The 22806-nt window shown below is 40.7% G+C and overlaps 1 protein-coding gene across 6 annotated transcripts in view; it reads right to left on the reverse strand.

Moving 5' to 3' along the window:
• Positions 1 to 4039: 4039 nt before the first annotated feature.
• Positions 4040 to 22806, reverse strand: part of LOC147611614 (uncharacterized) — a 54516-nt gene continuing 35749 nt past the window's right edge. For 2 of the 6 annotated variants that reach the window (XM_086784686.1, XM_086784688.1), the window contains exons 3-10: positions 22576 to 22637; positions 21879 to 21962; positions 16494 to 16525; positions 16294 to 16375; positions 15796 to 16021; positions 15474 to 15701; positions 4780 to 5045; positions 4040 to 4628 (exon numbers count right to left, since the gene is read on the reverse strand). In XM_086784686.1, coding sequence (XP_086640812.1) covers positions 4565 to 4628; positions 4780 to 5045; positions 15474 to 15701; positions 15796 to 16021; positions 16294 to 16375; positions 16494 to 16525; positions 21879 to 21962; positions 22576 to 22637 — 1044 coding nt within the window. In that variant the 3' untranslated portion in view covers positions 4040 to 4564. Of the gene's footprint in view, positions 4629 to 4779; positions 5052 to 15473; positions 15702 to 15795; positions 16022 to 16293; positions 16376 to 16493; positions 16526 to 21878; positions 21963 to 22575; positions 22638 to 22806 lie in introns of all 6 variants that reach the window. The other 4 variants (XM_086784685.1, XM_086784687.1, XM_086784689.1 and 1 more) reach the window with 2 other exon arrangements.

Consider the following 22806-nt stretch of genomic DNA (forward strand, 5'->3'; position numbering starts at 1 on the left):
GAAGCTCTTACTAGAGTTTGGTGTAAGCAAGTCCCAACAACCCTTACACAACAAGATTGAAGGTGAATCTCTAGAGCAACTCTTACTTTCATAAGGCAAGTCCCCAACAACCCCTTGCACAATAAGATTGAAGGTGAAGCTCTAGCAGCTCTTACTCAAGCTTGGCATAAGGCAAGTCCCCAAAACCCTTTCACAATAAGATTGAATAAATATTCTTCTTGTGTATCAAACTCTATTTCTGTGTGTGTTTTTTTTGGGGGGGGGTGTGTGGGGCCCCGCATGTGTGTGTTTCTCTTTTTTGTAAATCTCTTTCATTCTCTCTCAAACACACACATTTTGTAAATCTCTTTCATTCTCTCTCAAACACACACATGCGGGGCCCCACACACACGTGTGTTACTCTTTTTTGTAAATCTCTTTCATTCTCTCAAACACACACACACATGTAGGCCCACACACACACACACACACATATGAAACCATCATTTATCCTTTACTCTCTCTCTCTCTCTCTCTCTCTCTCTCTCTCTCTCTCACACACACACACACACACTTTCAGTTATTATTTTGCCTAACATTGATATAAGTGCTATAGTACCAAACTATGCTACATTGTAACATACTTGTAACCTCGAGCCCATAAAATAGGGATAAAATACCAAACTATGCTATACTGTAACACAATTTTAACCTCAAGCCCACTTTCTTTGTTCCACCTTTTTCTCAAGAAAAGATTCAACTCCCTGTTTTTCTCAAGCAAAGAATCTGCTTGTGCATTTTTTACTTTTGCATATCTTCTTTTCTTCAAATTTTCTCAAGATAAGTCCACTAAGATCTGTTTTCATCTATACTTTATAATTTTTCTATGAATTCAAGCCTTTTTTCTACTAATATTTCTAGTATTGTAATTAAAATTTATAGATTTTCCTCTTCCAAATATCCCTAAAGTAAGTCCATTGAGCCCTATATGCCTCCATTATTCTTGATTTATTTTCTTCTATTATAAGAAGAAGCAAAATGAGAAAAAGACTAATAATACTTCTTCTTCTTCTTAGTTCTCCTCCTCCTCCTCCTTCTCTTCATCTTCTTGATCTTTTAAAATGTTTTTTTTAATGGTAGCCTAGATGGGTTTTATGTGTTAACTTAGATAGGCTAGGGTTTTATGTGTTACCTTAGATATGCTAGGGTTCTAACTACTAATGCAATTTTGCAATGTTTGTTATAGGCCTTCTTTGGATCTCTTCTCCAAACTCTAGGTAGCATAGCTCCCTTACAATTAGGTATGCCTTGAAGTAGCTTTATTGTTCATATTTTGGGCCCAACTAGGAGGTTGAAGGAGTAAAAGAAGGAGAAGATTTTGGGGGTCCTATTTCTTCTTGTAGCTCTTATTCTACTAAACATGAAGTAATTCTTATTTTTCTTAATGGATTTTCTTCTTCTCCTCCTCCTTCATGTAAAGAATTTTATGGGGTGTAGTTTTTGGGTTTAATATTTTATTGTTGAAGAAGAAGAATTTTATGGGGTGGATTTTTTTTTTTGAAGAAGACGAATTTTACCAGGTGGAATTTTTATTTTTTTCAAGAAGATGAATTTTAATGGGTGGAATTTTTTACCTTTTTGAAGAAGATGAATTTTACTACGTGGAATTTTTTATTTTGTTGAAGAAGAAGAAGAAATGAATTTTATGGGGTGAAATATTTGGGTTTAAGATAATATTGAAGAAGAAGAAATGTGGGCTATTCTTCTCCTACTTTTTCTTCTTCTTCTTTCCTTTATTTTTGTTCCTTATTCCAATACTTCCTTATTGGAAATTTTTGTTTTTCATAGCGATGGACATTTAAATTGCCTCCAAGATCTAAGAAGAAATGGGGCTTCTTCTTCTTCTTCCTTTTTTTCTTATTTCTTAGTCTAGTAATTCCTTATTGGGAAAAAAATCATAGCAGCAATGGTCATTTACATTGCCTCTAAGACCCACATAAACTCAAATTATTAAGCATTGGTGGCCTTTTAAGACAGGGAATAAAAGCTATGGATGCTATGCTTTTGTGCTTTCTTGATAGATAATCAAGGCATCTGTTGGTTGTCTAACATTGACACTTAATATATGGACTAGAAATAGTCTCTATGTATATCGTTATGTATGCAAGATGGATGGTATATTCTTGGACTTTCCTTTTGTAATAAACATTGGTATTATACCTAATTATAATTTGTACATTTTTCTCTTCTTATTAATTTGTTTTTTTTTTCATATTTTTGTCTCCATTAAATCTTCATATGTGGGGGAGACTGGGGGAGATTGAGGTATTTTTCCCAAACCATCTCAAAAAAAGGTATTATATGATTTTTTAATGGTGTTATGAGCACATTATATCACCACATGATGAAGCATGCCTTTATCACTACTTATAGCCTAATACTTTCTTTTTTTTTTTCATTCTAGTACTAGTATCAACTTTCCAAGTTGGTTCTCTCTCCCTCCCTCCCTCTCTCTCTCTCTCTCTCCCTCTCTCTTCTTTGTGTAGATATGTATGAATCTTTACCTTACATAAAAAAGTAAATTAAAATAACCTTATTATAAATCATTTCGATTAAATGGTTGAGAGTGTAAATTATCTTAGTAGGGTTTCGAATGAGTGAATGATTTTATGAAACCCTTTTGGTGGCTATAAGAGTGTAAAATTGATCAACAATTGCTTCTATTGTTTTCTACAATGAGTTAACATAAGGTATTAGAACTTTAACAAGTTATGTCTTGAATGTAAGTTAATCAAACTAATTCAACCTTACATCCACTCCAAATTTTGTGTACGAAAAATCTCTAATTATTTTTACAAAGTTTACGAATTTCAACAAGTAAAGACACAAGCCCTTTGAAATACTTAAAGCATCAACATACTTTTTTTTTGTAATATGATGCAAAAAATATAATGAGTTCTTCTATATTTTCATTATAAATTATTTTCCAATAACCTCCATGGGTATGACAACCCTACAAAATAGTAAAAATATATTAAGATATGCAAGTGATTAAAGGTATAACTACTAAAGTCTTGTAATAATAAACTATATTAAGATATGCAAGTGATTAAAGACATAACTACTAAAGCATGTATATGACAGTTATTTGTTTGCTATATAACAAGCATAACTACTTTATGGCAGTTAGAAAGTAGACATAAGATTGTTATTTGTTTGCTATATAATAGTAATATATTAAAGACATAACTACTAAAGCGTGTATATGACAGTTATTTGTTTGCTATATAACAAGCATAACTACTTTATGGCAGTTAGAAAGTAGACATAAGATTGTTATTTGTTTGCTATATAATAGTAATATAGCATGTAGTAGTCAAAAATTAAGCATAAGATTGTTGTTTGTTTGCTATATAATAGTGACTAGTACTCAATCTGCGCATTGCTGTAGTGTGTAAAAGACATTAAGAAGCGAAACACAAGAATGGAAGCCGGAATACAAAGGGTCAATCGGAATTAAAAAAGAACAATCTAAGGGATTGTTTCCTCTTATTTTTTAGAAATCTAGGATTTCTTTTTTCTCTCTCCTTGTGCCTTGGTTGTCCATGGTTAATATGTAAATAGATATAGCATGTAGTAGTCAAAAAGTAAACATAAGATTGGCACTTAACTGCTATTTATGTGCTATTTGTGAGTAATATATTATTGATGCGTGCTTAATTAGCAATCAGGCATGGCTATTATATGATAGTCAACTGGTATAACAGAATAACGACTAGTCACCCTTGCATTGATTTTGATAATGTTCAACCATGTTGTCATGTGTAGACATCATAATACACCATCTGAAATGCCAGTCCATACACGATTCTGGTTTACTTCCCACATCTTAAAAAGCACAAGTCTGCATTTACAGAGGTCTACATGAAGGCTCCATCATATGCATGGATCCGCATGCTATGCTCAGCCAACATGAACACTACCGCTAGAAAGCAAACCTAGTTTTCTCCTTTTACCTCGTCTCGAAGACCAGTCATCACAAAAAACAAACGAGGGCAGCTGTTTGGATTGTTTGAGAGACTTCATCCTTATGAACTACTTTGTGGTTTTTACATGTATTTAACTCATGCAAGGCACATATAAGGGATCAAGCATGAAACCCCTAACCCGATGAGATTCTGATTAAAAGACTGATATAATGGTGGGCCTACAGACTTACTGACTCCCCCCACACCAATCTCCACATCTATACAATACTGTACATGAAAATACAGATCACTCGCCACTGACATATCCTGCGTATTGGGATCTCCAGTCATCAAACTTTCCAACTCATCGTTGTTGTGCAACATTAAAGTATCAGGCAGCTCAATTCTATGTTCCCAAGGCAGGGAAGCCTGCAAGTGCATTGCTTTCATCAAGAGCAGTGTTCCTTGTATTTCTTGAGTATCTGGATCTGGATTAACCATCTGTACATCAACCTCACGTTGCACTGAGATTGTTACACCGATGGGAACCTGAGACTCGGTCTCTCAACTGTATGGTGCATTTTTTCCCCTTGAGGAGGATTCGCATCTTCAAAAAGCTACGACACATTAGCCTGTGGCTGATACGGAGCATTGTCCACATCCTCTGAGTAGCCTGCCACACTGCAAATTCCATAGAAAAAAAACACAAAAACAGCATGCACTTGAAATCAACATCATTTAAAGCTTCAATAAAGTTGCTAAAAGCATGATAAGCACTAAACTCAGAAGGCCAAAGCCAGTAGTCTCGAGTTAAAGTAAAAAGTGGTAATACTTTTTCAAATTCAACAATGATAAATCGCCTTCCTTTGCAGTTCCATCTTTTGCAGAGATAGGAGCCCTCTCTTCCATCAAACAAGCCTTTAGATTGGATTTAGCATCTGCAGTAGCTTGTCTGGCACTCTCCTCAGCACGAAGAAGAGCTGCTTCCATAACCACAGCATGTTCCCTTGCCTTCACAAGCTCAGCTCGCCACACGTGCACTTCTTGCAAGGCTTCATCCCTAGACCTATCAGCAGCTAATAGCTTTTCCTCCACAGCCTTCAGCTTCAGACCAAAATAAAGCCGTGGCATTAGCTACTCAAGCATTAAGCATACATCTTTATGACTCAAACAGGTACCCGTGTGGAAGGTGAAAGGTTGATTTCACATCTTTATGAAAGGTTCACATGTGAAAGGTTCCCATGAAAAACTCATCCATATCGTACAGATCATAAATTATTTAGCCTTGACTAGCCATTCCATGTCTTAAGTAAGCACAATACAGGTTTACAATTACTGTAAAGGACTGACTTGATGAGGTTGCAAGTTTCCATGTACTACCTTTTGGTCTTGTAGACCCTTTAGGTCTTTAGTAGATCCCCACCACCTGACCCCCGCCTCACTTCATCGACCAGTCTCACAGACCTATTGGGTCTTTTGAAGACGTTTAATATAACTTTCTTTCTGTCACATGCACATGTAGTGCCATGACTGAATCTCAGCATTAAATCCCTCATGAAGGCAATCAACCATACATTAAGGCATCATTAGTATCCTCATCAGAAGGCGGCCAGCATATTGCATGGAGAACATTCAGTTGGCATCATAAGCATTCAATCGGCAGCACATAATCAACGCTAGAATTAAAACACTAGCATAGATGCTAGTCATGTGGATATTAACAGACCAACAACCTCCAGAAGTGCCCGACCAGCATTAAAATGCTAGCACAGATGCTAGTCGTGTGGATATTAACAGACCGACAACCTCCAGAAGTGCCCGACCAGCATTAAAACGCTAGCATAGATGCTAGTCGTGTGAATATTAACAGACTGACAACCTTAGTATATGTAAAGTTCGCGTATCTGGACTAGTTGTCATTCCTTGACTAGTAGCCACACCCACCCTACCTTCATCGCGCAAGGACCAACCTCCACCCCAAGGGCATCATACTTGTACCACAGGGGCATTGTCGCAATTCTGAAGGGCATTGTTATAAGGGGTGTACAGGTCCAAGCAAGGTAAACACAAGTAGTTAAGACACATCAAGAAGGTCAGTATGCATTAGGTGAATCCTCAGCATTTAGCCCATGGAAGTTAGGTCCTCAAAGGAGTACCTCAGTGGCTTCTTGGGAACAGGAGGTGCAGCCTCGGTTAGGTGACTTGATCAACCTCAGTCATCAATCATAAGTAATTGTGTTCAGGGACAAGGGTATGCCGGAAAGGGGACAGCATTGGAACAAGGGAAGGTTGCCAGGGAAGGAGTTTGATGAAGTTGGAATCTCAGCACAGTCAAAGGATGATGACAGTCATCCACAATCCGAGACACAGCAAGGTGGATTCCCATCATCAAGCCCAACAGGAGGGGATGTCGCGTGAAGTGCCATGACTGAATCTCAGCATTAAATCCCTCATGAAGGCAATCAACCATACATTAAGGCATCATTAGAATTCAGAAGGCGGCCAGCATATTGCATGGAGAACATCCAGTCGGCAGTTCATAATCAGCACTAGCATTAAAACACTAGCATAGATGCTAGTCGTGTGGATATTAACAGGCCGACAGCCCAGAAGTGGCTGACCAGCATTCTCAATCTATAAATAGGCTGGGCAGCATTCTCATTTATTCATCTCATTCCCCTAAGCAATCTGATCATTAGGCATAGCAATCCATAGTAGTTGAAGTCCCATATTGGACAGCATGTAACCCTTCTCTCTCTCTCTCTCTCTCTCTCTCTCTCATCGATGGATAGCTCCCTCTCCACACTCACACCCCCGTATCCTCTACACCCACTTTGCATCCACGATGATGAGGGTGGTGATCCTCCATGATGAGGATGACGATGATGATCCATACATATCTACATTTACCTGGGAGTTAGTGTTACTTTTTTTGTTATGTTTTTTTTTTTTCATGATGACATTCCATGGACACATTGTACACCTTTTGTCTCATAGACCCCTTTTGCAAGACGTTAATATATATCTTCTTCTTCTTCTTCTTCTTCTTCTTCTTCTCTCTCTCTCTCTCTCTCTCTCACTAAAAAGACAGCTGGTCGACTCCATCTATAGAAGGCTGGGCTGATTCATTAAAAGGAGGGGCTGTCTCTTTTGGAGCATGCGCTAGAGAGTACAGGGCCGACAGCAGCAGCTGATTAACTAGAGGACTCCAATTTATAGATTTGGACCTCCCATGAGCTAAAATGGCAAGACAAGGCTACAATGACAAGTGGAGAGCCACACAATAGCTGAAGTGACAAGTGTGAGGCCACTTGTCTCACTTTGATCCACTTTCTAACAAGTGTCAGGCCACTTGTCTCACTTTGGTCCACTTTCTTGCCACATGTCCCTAAGAGAGGGGTCCTTCCATAAACTTTGTCTCGAAAAATATCCCAACTGGTAGACATTTTGTCATAGGCACTTTGCCAACTCTTGGTATCTGCTCAATTCCTGATGTAATGACACGAACAGAATTTCAATCGGAGTCGGGCCAAAAATAGCAACTCTCCTAAATTTTAGGAGTGTGGTCCTTTGTATTCTAAGATAATCCCCCATTCCCAAAGCTTGTACTTTCTAAATATTTAGACATCCTGGAGTCCACCAAACCCCTTTCATACTCGGAAATTTCCAAGCTAGTGACATCCTCCCTAGTTTCTTAAAAGTTGTCCGCAACTTTAAGCTTCAAGCCATATATTCAAGATATAATCATGTCCCATCAAGTGGGCGAGACGAGACAGTCTCAAAAATCCAATATAACGGAAGAATCCATGTCCCAAAGAAATGGGTGAGACTAAATAAGTCTTCATAATACCAATATCAAAATCATGTCCCAAAATAAATGGGCGAGAATTCCATGGAAGATATGCTAGACACAAGCACAAGAGCCAATTGTGTCTCAATCACCAATATCAATGAGATAATCATATGCCAATGAAAATCACCAACCAGGTGCTAAGACACTTAAATAAGTGCCATGCACAAGAAACTAGTGCCTCACACAGAAACATGTGCTATGCACACAAACTGGTGCCATTGAAGAGCACAAACCATGGTGACAGAAAAACTGGTTCTCCATAGTTCTGGCAATCCTTTCTCCCAATCCCAACAGTTCCCATGTTCTCCCATACAATCCCAACTCTAATCAATAAGCATGGTGTGGAAACAATGAAACACTCACTCCACAATCGCAACACGAATCCACGTGTATGGTGGAGTGTTCATTGAATTGCCCTCGCACAATCCCAACATAAATCCACATGCATGGTGAGATGAACAATGAACCTCTTGGCCTCTGTATGGGGAGATAGTAATTCTAATATGGCTTTTTTTTTTTTTTAATGAATCCATGTCCCAAATAAATGGGCAAGACAAAACAGTCCCATAAGTCCAGATATCATAATCATGTCCCAAGTAAATGGGCAAGACAAAATAAGTCTCCTACCAACAAGACATCGGTCCACATGACCCTTTGCATAGACATAAGTCCCGTGCCAACCAGGCGTCATGTCCACTTTACCACTTGTACTCCGTGTTGGTACTCTAACCACACACCTTGGATGAGAGGTGGACTCAAGTAACAAGATAAAACAATCACTCGCAGGCATAGATAACCTGGTGTTCCATAAGCATTTCTGCTACACATAGTTTATAGGCATTTCGGCCACCAACTACCCTCTTAAGTGCCCATGTTCCCTTCCATCTGCTCTCTATTGTTCCACCCACACATGGTAGAAACAATCTTCAAGAGAGCACATAGAACAAGAGAACACTACACACGGTATGTTGTGCTCGACACTACCCTCTGAAGTGCCCATGTTCCCTTCCATCTGCTCTCTATTGTTCCACCCACACATGGTAGAAACAATCTTCAAGAGAGCACGTAGGACAAGAGAATACTACACACGGTATGTTGTGCTCGACACTACCCTCTGAAGTGCCCATGTTCCCTTCCATCTGCTCTCTATTGTTCCACCCACACATGGTAGAAACAATCTTCAAGAGAGCACGTAGGACAAGAGAACACTACACAAGGTATGTGAACCATGAGTTTCATAAGTCCAATGCATCCCAAATAAAGGAATGCCAAAAACAATAATCCATAAACCTAAGGATGGATCCAAATCCCTAGAAAAGAAGGCCAGGAATCCATAGACCTGTATACCATAATCCTTGTATACCATAACTCTTACCACATACTCCGTGCTAACCACACACCTTGGAGTAGAGGTGGACTTTATCCATAAAAGCATCATATGCATGAGATATCCAAAGATTTCTTCTCTATAAACTCGGACATATTCATCCATAGAAATTGCTTGCGAAGCCCAATATCTATATAAATCTTGTCCAAGAAAGAAATCTCCATAGATATAATCCATCCCAATAAAGGGAGCCATAAACAATGTTTCCCTCAAACCATCTCAAGGCAAACAACAACACCTTTCTCCTTGCATAGCTATACAAGGGTTAGTGAACATCAAAAAAATACTTCATAGCAAAAGCACTAACTTTGCAAACTCAAAGTATACTTCGCTTTTCTTTGCCAGGTTGGTCATGAAGCCAAAAGAAATATCTCGTCACCATATCCTTAAGATATCTTGAGATATATCTCCATATAGCTTGCCTGTAAGCTTGATAATATAATCCACAATATCCATATGGAAAGAGTGCTAAATGTTTCCCTCAAACCATCTCAAGGCAAACAACACCACCTTTCTCCTTGCATAGCTATACAAGGGTTAGTGAACATCAAAAAAAATACTTCATAGCAAAAGCACTAACTTTGCAAACTCAAAGTATACTTCGCTTTTCTTTGCCAGGTTGGTCATGAAGCCAAAAGAAATATCTCGTCACCATATCCTTAAGATATCCTGAGATGTATCTCCATATAGCTTGCCTGTAAGCTTGATAATATATAATCCACAATATCCATACGGAAAGAGTGCTAAATGTGTGCACATAAAGCCAACTCCACACTTCCAAGATAAAATTTTGTGAATTCATAAATCCTTAGATCAACAAGCTATCTACTGCTCATGCTCTTGCTTCATAAGCTATGAAGTGGCTGGCCATGCTTAACAGCAATGATGGTAAGTGTGCTCCCCACTTGAGATCTTTTCTCTTCCTTATTGATAGAAGGAAGCCTCCGCTTCCAAGAAAGCCTATGCTCTGATACCAATGAAACTCGCAGCGGACGCCCGGGGGACTAGGGCCTTTGACACACTTGTTGATACCATCAAAGCATATTAAAACATTTAAACATGGCCACAGCCTTAACACATATCCATCATCACTTTGCATAAAACATAAAGCTGGACAAAACATCCACAAATGCTGAAAATGGAGCTTGCCCGTGTGACACCGCATGGAGGCCGGAATGGGCCGACCCCCCCCCTTGGAGTATTTTATTACCCAAGGAGAATAATATCATGTACAAGCTTTGACGGCCTTACTCTCCCCACGGGAGATGCCGGATTATCCATATACAAATGCCATAACACAGCCCAACACGAGGCAACCAAGCCGGAACATAGGCTGTAGAAATGCCGAGCCAACAACATAATCCATATACCTCCGTGTGGGTAGTGATTCTTCCCCAAAAACCACGGGTCTTCATGCAATAGAGCTGGTACAGCAAGTATAACTCTCCATTCAGGTGGTACAGTAGGTACAATGGCTGGTATAGCCGGTACAGTGGCTGGTAAAGCCGGTACGGTGGCTGGTACAGTAGGCACAACAAGTACAAATGCTGGTACAGCATGTACAATGACTAGTATAACAGGTACAATGACTGGTACAAAAGCTGGTATAGCCGGTACAATGGATGATACAGCAAGTACAACAAGTACAAGAACTGGTACAGCCAGTACAATGGCTGGTACAGAAGGTACAAAGGCTGGTACAACAAGTACAATGGCTAGAAATCATAATAAATGATTAAATACCCTTGCCTTCAGTATTTCTTCGCGATGGAAGCCTCCAAAACAGTCCCCAACAGCCGGTATTCTTCATGGGCAGCCTTCAAGAGAGAAAGAAAGAGAGTAACCATCATTAGGGCAGCCTGTAACGGTGGTAGAGGCTAGTGTGCAGCAAGAGAGCCTCTATTAATGAAGAGAGAGGACTCCAATTTATAGATTTGGACTTCCCATGAGCTAAAATGGCAAGAGAAGACTACAATGACAAGTGGAGAGCCAACAATAGCTGAAGTGACAAGTGTGAGGCCACTTGTCTCACTTTGATCCACTTTCTAACAAGTGTCAAGCCACTTGTCTCACTTTGGTCCACTTTCTTGCCACATGTCCCAATCTAAGAGATGGGTCCTTCCATAAACTTTCTCTCTAAAAATATCCCAATTGGTAGACATTCTGTCATAGGCACTTTGCCAACTCTTGGTATCTGCTCAATTCCTGATGTAATGACGCAAACAGAATTTCCATCGGAGTCGGGCCAAAAATAGCAACTCTCCTAAATTTTAGGAGTGTGGTCCTTTGTATTCTAGGATAATCCCCCATTCCCAAAGCTTGTACTTTCTAAATATTTAGACATCCTGGAGTCTACCAAACCCCTTTCATACTGGGAAATTTCCAGGCTGGTGACATGCAGGGCACCGCCAAGCCATGGCGGTTACCTCAGATAGGGGGCCCGCCTTGTCATACCTGATGATACAGATGCAGGTGGTACAGACGACCTAGCCCTACCAGCGATCCATGATGCCAAAGAAGTCGTACGCTCGTGCCCTGGCAACACCAACCAAAACCCTAACCAGTCAAAGCTCGAGCTCATGGGAGGTGTTCCTCCTAACAGAAATTGATAAGCTGCAAGAGGAGAATGGCAAGCTAAAGAATCAGCTCACTAAAATTGAAACCCGGCTGGCCTCCCTTGAGGGGAAGCCCGACCCAGTTCAGGCAGTTCAGGAGCAGATTCATGCAGCCAAAGCAGAGTTCATTGAAGCTACAGAAGGTATGGAGCAGCATCTTACCGCAGAAATGATGTCAACCATCAAGGAAGAAGAACTCCGAGTAAACATTGCTGAGCATCTCCGAGTAGGTGGACTCCCGGAGGGTTGGGACGAGCAAGAAGTCAGAGAGCAAACGGAAATTGATGAAGATGAATGCATCTCAGACACGGAGATTATAAGGAGCCGACTCAATAAGGCCCTCCCCCTCATTGATATAGGCAACCCATGGACCATTGTCAAGAAAGGGTAGCATGCCATTGCAAAATATCACAATAAACAGGACAAGATCCAAGTTCTCCGACAGTCCAAATCATTACAGGGCACCAGGCTCTCATTAGCTGATGAACTCACTCCCCTACAGATTAAAAACAAAAGTGCAGAACTTGCCAAAGTCCGAGCAGCCCGCCAAGCTGGAAAGTGGGCAGTCTACCGTGACGGAAGGGCGATAATCGAGGACTTCCGTAAGCCTAAACCCAATTGACTAGCATTCTAATGTGCCATCAGCATTTTTTGTATCACAGATAGTTGTTTATCATCCTAGGGTTTTCATTAATCTTTTGCTTGTGCCTAAATGCACCCCGAAGTGGATTGTAATGACTGTGAGGTACCGGTTTTTGGTCCCATATGCCTTCAAGGCATTCCGTGGACGTTAATATGACTTTCTTTCTCTCTTTCTTTCTCTCTCTCTCACACACACACCCCTTTGTGTTGTATTTTCCCATGTATCCACATGCTCACTATGACGATGATGATGATAATGTGATAGACATACAACTACTCTATTCTTTTGTATCAATCTTTTTAGTTTCTTCGTGTCTTTTCCATGACTCAGTATCACGTGAACTCTTGTAATACTTTTGGTCTCATAGACCCATTGGGTCTTTTGAAGACGATAATAAAACTCTCTCTCTCTCTCTCTCTCCTCCCCCCCTCCAAATCATTCATGCAACAACAATTTTTTTTATATATAAAACTTTAAAGTGCCAACCTATTTTTTTGCAAAAAAAGGACTTCTATTCTATTAAGTATGAAAGAGTCAATACAAAATCATGGCTAGCTACCGGAAATTCTCATCATAGAGTGTAAGGTAGTCACTGCCAGCCAGGGGTGTGGTGATGCCAAGAGTCCCGTGGGAGATGAAAAGAAGAACAGGGGATGCCTGGAAACCCTAGGGATGCATGTGTGCATACTATGTTTGGGCCTAAAGCAGTGTTTTGCTAGGTTTTGCAGGTGGTAAGTGTGCACAATTCTTTTTATTCAATTTCACAAAGTTTATGGGTGCAGGATTCACACACACTAAAGCTGAGCGGACAACTTATAAATTTATTAACTCAATTCACACCACATTGGACCAGATTTTTAATAATTAACGTTTGGCCGAACAAACTTCAGTGGACATCCTCGTTTAACAACTTGTGGAGATATTTTGAGCTAGGAGCCCACTTTAGCAACTCATGTAGATATTTTGAGTGGAGAACTCTTTTGGGAAAAACCCTACCAAATCTACATCTGGAAGGTGTGTTGGCCACTCCAGGGCTGGACAGGTGTTGAACATGCATGAAGCGTGCGTGCATGCCAGGGCTGGTCAACTGCTTCTCCACCCTTCTATGGGCTGGTCAACTTCATATACAGGCCCGCATGAGCTGGTCAACGCTTCTGCTAGCTCTCCAAGCAAAAATGATTGCTTTTTGGGCTGATTTTCTACAAAATGATGACTATCTGACTGTTATGGGACTGATTTGTGGACCACAGCACTCTCCTCCTCTCTTCTCTCCACTAATCATGGCTGTAAACAAGGATTCAGGACAGTTTTATGCGAAGTCAGAAACAGGTTTTCTACTGACTACAGGTGAGCTGATAAATTCAGAGCAAAGTACAGTCATACCGCATGTGTGTTCATGTGTAAGAGTGCTTTGAAGCCTCTTACTAACCAGGCTGTGCCTAGTGGCTATGGAATCTCCTGGAGGAGGTGTTCTTTGGCCTGGCTCTGGCAGGATGCCACAGACTGGAGCGGTGCTCTTGTTTTGAAAAGCGGTGCTCTGAGAAACTCTTTTGTTTGATTTGTTTACACATGTTTATTGGAACTTTCTGTGAGACCAGTTGATGGAATTCCCGGCTACCGCATCATCATGTACAAGAACACTCTTTTGGAAATACGTTTACTTGGGGGGGGGGGAGGGGGTTGGTTTCAGCCCATCTTCAACCCCTAGTGTTGTGTATTGTGCAAGATTTTCTCTTAATGTGATCTTGATATTTATGTCATGACTTGATGTATCGGACAGGGATGTATGATGCCGTGCTGTATGCAATTGTGAATGTTTTGGATTTGCAATTGTATCCACCTTTCCCTAATCTCAAGGCTCCCTAGCCCTAACAGATTAGGTCCTAATCCCAAGGATTAGTATTAGGTACGTAACACCATACCACCAGAGTCCATACACGCCCTCGACAAGACTATCTACGATCCGCCATGTCCATGTCAGGAGTATGACTACTCTTGGTCCAAGCACAAACCAACCATCAATCATAATGATAATAATCCATACCTCACTTAAGGATTAGCACCAGGTATGTTGCAGTCTATAACACATACATACAAGAAAAGGATCCACATCACTCTCCAGCATCATGCATCAAACCCAACCACTAACACATCAATCAAAAAAAAGGTAATGGACGCACCATTCGGTTGTACATACAAATAAAAGATCCTCCACACTCCAGCATTATGTCTCTCTATGAATGCATGTGTGTGTATAACACATACATACAAGCAAAAGATCCACATCACATTTCAGCATCATGCATAAAACCTACCCAGTAGCACATTGATCCAAAAAAGTAATGGACACACCCTTCAGAACATCAAACTGCTAAAATGACATAAGGATGACTAAGCAAGATGTTAAGTTGCAAGCCAACGCTTGCATCATCATAGCCACACCCTCCTTGATTGTTGCATGAATATCAATACAAACCTTCCTAGACAGGACTTTGCTATACTACCAAGTCATGATACCCCTAAAACATGTGATACCGTACAGTCCACATTCACACAAGAGCCAAAACAAGAGCAGCCAAAGGGCTTCCTTTCAATGAGAACAGGGGTACCTTGAATGTTCTTTTGAAACTGTATCTGATTTGTACAGGAACTAGGCTCGGATCATTCAAAACATGTGCTTAAGGAAGCCTCAATCAATCTAGGAGAGGTGCAGTACCTCAAGATCACAATGCACTTTTAAAAAAATAACAGCGATGACACTTTTAACAAGCCATATAGTCGTAGTGGCCGATGGGGTCATAGCCCAGCAGTGGGCGTCTGAACTAGGACCAGGGGATCCCAGGTATGAACCCTGCCCAGAACTAGACATCCCACCCGCCTGTGACCAGGCGCTTTCACACCACTTGCGCAGGGGCTCTTAACACTGCCCACGGCCAGACTCTTTGTCTACTGTTGAAGGATCTAATACCAGAAAAAAAAAACATATAGTCTTAGTTTAGAAATGCCCTCTCATTGAGAATAATCTTACATCAAGAGAAGTGCAACGAAGCTTCTCATCCAACTGCCTCCGCAACTTTGCAATCTCATTTCTAGCTGCTGTCCTTTCCTTGTCCATGATATGAGCAGCAGATGCAGTGGCTTCAGCCGCCTCTGCCATTTCAGATAGCCCCTCAGCCAGCCCCTTGATAGTGGCATCCCTGGTTCGCATCTCCTTAGCCATCTGATGTAGTGCTTCATCTTTCACTCTAAGAGTTTCCTAATATATATACAAGCATAAATATGATCAACTCCAAAAAGCATAATAAGAGTTTTTAAAATCCTGGGTGACTAGCAGGCAGAGCATATCAAACCTTCATAATGCTGAGGTCATCCATTCGCATATTACTACCTTGTGGAACCGGTTTCACTGCTACCAGTGCTGGTGCTTGCATTGCAGCAGCTATCTCCTTGGCTGCTTCCTTAGCAGCTGCATTTGCTGCAGCAACAACAGCAGCAACTATCCCAAGTTTCGCTGATCCACTTCCACCCAAAGAGTTCACAGCCTCCTTGTGAGCCTTCAACACCAGTTGTGCAGCCCTGTTAGAAAAACCATAGCAGGTTAGAGCATTTAATCCCAAGTGACCCCAAATTGATGGCAGTTGTTTCCTCAGGAGTTCACAATCCATGGAAGTTCACATTCATCTCAAGGAAGTAAACCTAATTGAGCTCTTTTATGAAATTTTTCAAGGCTGGGCACTTAACGCCAGACAACAAGCTGACGATCCACCTAGATGGGCATTGCCTCATTGATAGACTAAAAAGGAGAGGGAGAGACAAAATAAAATTTCTTCATCATGCCATAAACTTACTGGAGAGTTGAAACCCATGCTCGTGCAGCCCCTGGAATCTCAGCACAAAGAAAATACTCCCTTTTGACCATGGTTTGAATATCTGGCACATCCAGTTAAAGAAAGCACACGCTCCTAAAGAATCAGAAAGGCCTAGCAAAAGTTTGTGGTGGCCAACATCATGCCGTCTAGGTAGGCAATAGCAAAGCACCCGAGGATACAAATACAGCATCCATCATACTTCTGTAAACCCCTGCATACAACAAGTGCAATACACGGTAAGGTATGGTGCATCATGTTTACTGGAGAACAAAAAATCCCTGCAAGAAAGCAACCACAAAGCACTAAAAATTAAGACACAACTTGTTGCCCTTGCCCCAGTGGCTATCATGCTATGCTGCCCAAAAGGCAGTGCAACTTCAAACCCGACAATTAGAACATATTATACCCATGTGTGTGTGCTTGTGTCCGTTTAATGTGTATATAATATAGATATATATGTTTTTCACTATACACACACACACACACATATATATATATATACATATGTATATATGTGTGTGTGTGTGTGTGTGTGTGTGTGTGTGTGTGTGTGTGTATTTATACTATATCATATTATATTATATTATATTGTATCACACATACACACACACACACGTATATTTGATATGATTTATGTATGTATGTATGTATGTATGTTATGTACATCTACCATACTTAGTATACACGCACACACACACATACGCATACATACATACATGTGTGTGTGTGTGTGTAGCATCTCATACATAGTACAAACGCACATATACACACAATGCACACACATACACATACATACATAACACAATGCACACACATACACATATATATGTAACACATACACATACATACATATATATATATGTGTGTATATATCATATCATATACATTGTACACACGCACATCCAAACACAATGCACACACATACATATACATACACACACACACACACACACACACACACACACATGTGTGTGTGTGTGTACATATACGTGTGTACATACATGTGTATATGTATAAATATTGGTATATATAAATGTGTGTATATATGTGTATACATATATAAATGTGTGTGTATATGTGTGTATATACATGTGATATATGTATAAATATGTGTATATGTGTGTGTATATACACACATGCACACTGTGACGAAGTGGAAGCCTTCACACCTTAATCACAGCCCTTAAGCACTCTGTAGGAACCTTAATGAGAGAGAGAGAGAGAGAGAGAGAGACTAGTTTTCAGTATACGTATTATGTACATAGAAAAGGTTACATGTATGCTTGGCCATAGGTATTCCCAAAAGGGCTACTGACTATCTGTGATCCAACTCCAAGAGGGAGATAGATAAAATGATCTAAAAGAGACTACTTCTATATATAAGATGATTTGTCCTTGGTCGGCCACCTTCTATTGCGATCAGCCTATATTTAATGCCACGAATGAGCCAATGAGATGATAGCTCGTGGTGAAGGTGTTTGCCTAGGACCAAGAGGTCCTGGGTTCAAAACCCCCCTTGGTGCTTCCTCGGCGGCATCACCTATGAGCGGATAATTAAGCGCCTATGGGCAGGGAAAAATCGGGAGCTACAGTAGGATCTTGGGCCTAAGGCCAGTCGAAAAAAAATGTCAAATAAAATGTTATCGCTTCACGCGTGTGGTCAGAACTGCTACGAACTGACCATGAGATGCTATTGACTATGCTTAGATGTTGTCGTCTGGATGCTACATGACCTAAATGCACCTAAAGCTTCCTAATGAGGGATTTCGATCTGGGATTAGCCTTGTGCATGTGACATTGCCTCCTGCTGAGCTTGATGACGGGAACCCAACTTTCTCTATCTTTGACTTTGGATGACTGTCATCATCTCTTGACTGCTCTGGCATTCCAACTTTTTCCTTGGCAACTTAATTGAATCTCTTGTTTAGCCATGCCTATGCATCATTTCTAATGTTGCCCCCTTGCATGCATACCCTTGTCCCTTAACGCACTGATGACTTATGACTGAAGTTGATCATGGCACCTAACTCTTCCCGAGAAGCCACTAAGGTACTCCTTTGAGGACCTAACTTCCATGGGCTAAATGCTGAGGATTCTCCTAGTGCATGCTTGACCTTCCTTATGCTTCTTAACTACTTGTGTTTACCTTGTTTGGACCTGTACACCCCTTATGGCAATGCCCTTGAGAACTGCGGCAATGCTCTTGTGGTGCAAGTATGACGCCCCTGGCATGAAGGTTGGTCCTCGCGCGATGAAGGTAGGGTGGGTGTGCCTCTACTAGTCCTTGAAGGTCTACTAGTCCGCGTATGGGAACTTCAAATATGCTACTGGGGCCTGCAGTGCTTGTGATGTGGCTACACTTGATGCTCTGATAGCAATGTGATGTAGTCGAAGCCTTCATGCCTTAATCACAGCCCTTAAGCATTGTGTAGGATCCTTAATGCAAAACGTATGAGAGAGAGAGAGAGAGAGAGAGACTGGTTTTCAGTACATGTATTATGTACATGTACTACTGGGGCCTGCAGTGCTTGTGATGTGGCTACACTTGATGCTCTGATAGCAATGTGATGTAGTCGAAGCCTTCATGCCTTAATCACAGCCCTTAAGCATTGTGTAGGATCCTTAATGCAAAACGTATGAGAGAGAGAGAGAGAGAGAGAGAGACTGGTTTTCAGTACATGTATTATGTACATGTACTACTGGGGCCTGCAGTGCTTGTGACACTTGATGCTCTGATAGCAATGTGATGTAGTCGAAGCCTTCATGCCTTAATCACAGCCCTTAAGCATTGTGTAGGATCCTTAATGCAAAACGTATGAGAGAGAGAGAGAGAGACTGGTTTTCAGTACATGTATTATGTACACGGAAAAGATTGGTTTCCCCAAAAGGGCTATTGACTACTTCTACTGACTATACATGATCCAACTCCAAGAGGGAGATAGATAAAATATTTAATCCCACGACTGAGTAAAATGTCAAATAAAATGTTATCACTTAACACGTGTGGCCATAACTGCTACTACGGACTGATCATGAGATGCTGCCAACTGCGCTTAGATGCTGCCAACTAGATGCTACATGTCCTAAATGCACCTAAAGCTTCCTAATGAGGGATTTAGATCTGGGATTAGCCATGGCACTACCTTGTGCACATCACACACACACACATATATATATATTATTATTATTACTATTATTATTATTATTATGTGTGTGCACGTGCATGTATGTATGTATACATACATATATACATATGTACATACATACATACATATATATGTGTACATACGTATGTATGTATATATATGTATAATTTCTTTTATTTGTTTGTTTATTTTTTTTATTTTTATTTTTTTTACTTAGTTGTACATGTGTGTGTGTGTGTGTGTGTGTGTTTGTGTATATATATATACATGTGTGTGTGTTTATATACGTGTGTGTGTGTGTGTGTGTGTGTGTGTGTGTGTCCTTTTCTTTGCTACTTGGATTTTTTGCAAGCTACTGATGAATTGCATGGCTTACAGCTTCCTGCTGGGCATACTTTCCTGGCTCAAGCTTATGCTGATGATTCTTTTTTTATGCCCAAGAATACGCAACAAGATCTTCAGAGATTAATGGAGGCTTTGGAACTTTTTGGTCTGGCTGCTGGTTTGAAAGTGAATTTCCATAAGTCTACCTTGCTTGCGCTTAACGTACAGCAATGGCATCATGTATTGTGGCCCGGTGGAATACCTCCTGGTGGAAATATCGTTCGTCATTTGGGTTACCCTTTGGGTTGGCAGCTATCATCTTCACAAATGATTCAATGGGTTATGCTAAAATTGAATCGCAAAATTGATTATTGGCAGCTTTCCACTTGCCTCTTCATGTACGTCTCAGGATAGTGCAGGCTATTGTAATGGCTTACATACAGTTCTTTCTTCCATTGATTATGTGGAGGAAAGCTGATATAGATCGGTTTATGTCTCTGGCAATGGCAATTGTGTGGAAAACTCAACATCGTAAAAAGGGTCTTCGTCTTTTGTCAATGCCAAAGATGTGTTCTCCAAAGATACATGGTGGCTTGAACATATTGAATATTCATTTTCATGTGCTTGCTCGTAAATCCACTTTGCTGTTGGAATTTGTACATCAGCGACAGCCATGGGCTATTATGTTGGGTCATATGTGTATGTCTATGTCTTCACCTGCTTTTGGAAAGTGGACTGTTACGTATTGGGATGCAATTTTCAGCCATTTCGACGAAAAAATTGTCGGCTGTCCTCTTTCATCTAAGTTAATTTTTGCCTGGAAACAAGTTACGCAATATCTTTTCTGGAATCCCAGGCTTAATGCGCAATCTTCTTCCCTTCGCCTTGAGAGTATTCATTGGTCAAAGGCTTTTGATATACCCTTGGCTCTACGAGAGCCTAGGAAGGCATATTTCCTTGCAAAGAAAGGAGTTTATCTTATTGATGATGTTTTGGGTGCTGGTGGCCATGTGCTTTCTTTTGTGGTTGCCGCCAGAAAATTTGGTCTGGGGATGCATTATAGATCAATCTGGCAGCTTATTCGAGAGCTTCTTGCTCCTTTTGAACCAATTGCAGATTTGGATCGTTCTGATCGTTTGGTTGATTGGAGCCTTAGAAGAGAACAACCTGCACGAGGCCCTTTATCAATGGCTAAACTTTCGGTTCATTCGATATATCATCTCTTGTTGCCTGCCTCTTGGGTTCAAGAACAAGCGAATCAGATTTGGCATCTTCATAAAAGTCAGGGTTGGTGGAAACAGCGGCTTCATTCTCTTTGGAAATGCAGTCTTCCTTTGAAAAGTAGACTTTTTTTATGGAGATGCTTGATTGGAGTCTTGCGAGTCGGTCTTTTCTTGGCTAGGCGACTTTTAGCACCTTCAACTTGTCATAGTTGTGGTGCTTCTCAAGAGACAGTCTTTCATCTTTTGTGGAGTTGTCCTCTGACCAGGACTTTATTGGATCGGATTGCTGCACGTTTGAGAGCCCGCTTCCGACAGGCACCCTTTGGGAAATACTTTTGGATCTTCGGTCTTCTCCCTTCACCCCTTAGATCCTATAAAGTCTTCTTTGATTGGGTTCGCTACTGGGCTTTATGGACTACCTGGCAGTCTCGCAACAGGATAGTTTTTGCTGGGCCTTATTTGGATGCTTACTCATTCTTCCGTTCCTCTCTTCAGCAATCTTTATATGACTGTCTCTCTCTTCATGAGATTGACTCATCTCTGTATGCTCTTTTTACAGATTGTTTTTAGATGTTTAACTATGTTCACACTGAACATAGTGAACACTCTAGTAGTCTCCCTTGTATATGGTCTTTTTGGTGGGTTTTCCTCGTTTTGAGGTTTCCCACCTGTAATTAATGACATGAAGCTTTACAAAAAAAAAAATGTGTGTGTGTGTGTGTGTGTGTGTGTGTGTGTGTGTGTGCGCGCGCGTGTGCACGCGCACGTGCACATACATATGTACACATACATTATGCATATGTATACGGAAGCATATATACACCAGTAGTGCTAGCAATTCAGGTAGCTCTATGTAGAGTAGAAGCCTTACTGAAAATTTATTGGAGAGAGAATAATTTTGCTGCCAGCATCAAAATCGATCGATCCCTTTGGAACAAGATCACCCTTCTTCATCCTTTTAACATTCGAAAGGGAACACATAAGAGAAACCAAGAGCAAAAAAGGCTTTCATGGCAACCTATATAGCACATGCAGATGTAGTCAAGGTGTTTGAAAACAGCTAAGCAAGAGTACTGTATGATAGTGTCCCAAGGTGTTTGGAAACAGCTAAGCAAGGGTACTGTATGGTAGTGTCCCAAAACTGCCATAATGATATGCAGAGGTGTATGCTACTGGATATTCCTCATACACAGTATATACCACCTCTGCAGAAAATTGATACTACTTGGGTAATCATTGCCATTATCACAAAGGGCCAGTTGCACAAAGGCTATAGAGGACATTCAGATATACGACACTCAGTGTGTATTTGTACTATATGGGGAGATCTATTCACACTCTTATGCCCAAGCAAAGTGCATTGTTTTCATGAGGGAGTGGGATCAAGGGATCTTTTCCCATCAACCCCCACAGGACTCTCTTGGCATCTTTGTGCCCCAAACTGGTTGAGATCACCATACATTCTAGGATGAGGATTTTTTGTTCCGGTTTCTAGCCATGACTTTGTATGGTCTATTCATACTTAATAGAAGTCTCTTTTCTGCAACCACCACCAAAAAAAAAACTACCTGTATTCCATCTTGCCAGTTATAGGATCCAAAGTAAACCATCGTTGATTCCATTTACGCAACTGAATCAAATGAGATTATTAGAACTTAAAAAATCTCCAAAAATAATGGGCAGATTCTTTCTTTCAACAGACTTTGTGTTAGTCTCACATAACTTACATGGCAAGCCAAAAGACATAACTTAACTCATGACCATCTTAACTTCCATGGCAAGCCAAAAGACATTACTTA

Source organism: Cibotium barometz, chromosome 47 (assembly GCF_041138505.1).
Source record: "Cibotium barometz isolate CiBa-2024 chromosome 47, ASM4113850v1, whole genome shotgun sequence".
In the NCBI taxonomy this organism is placed as follows: domain Eukaryota; kingdom Viridiplantae; phylum Streptophyta; class Polypodiopsida; order Cyatheales; family Cibotiaceae; genus Cibotium; species Cibotium barometz.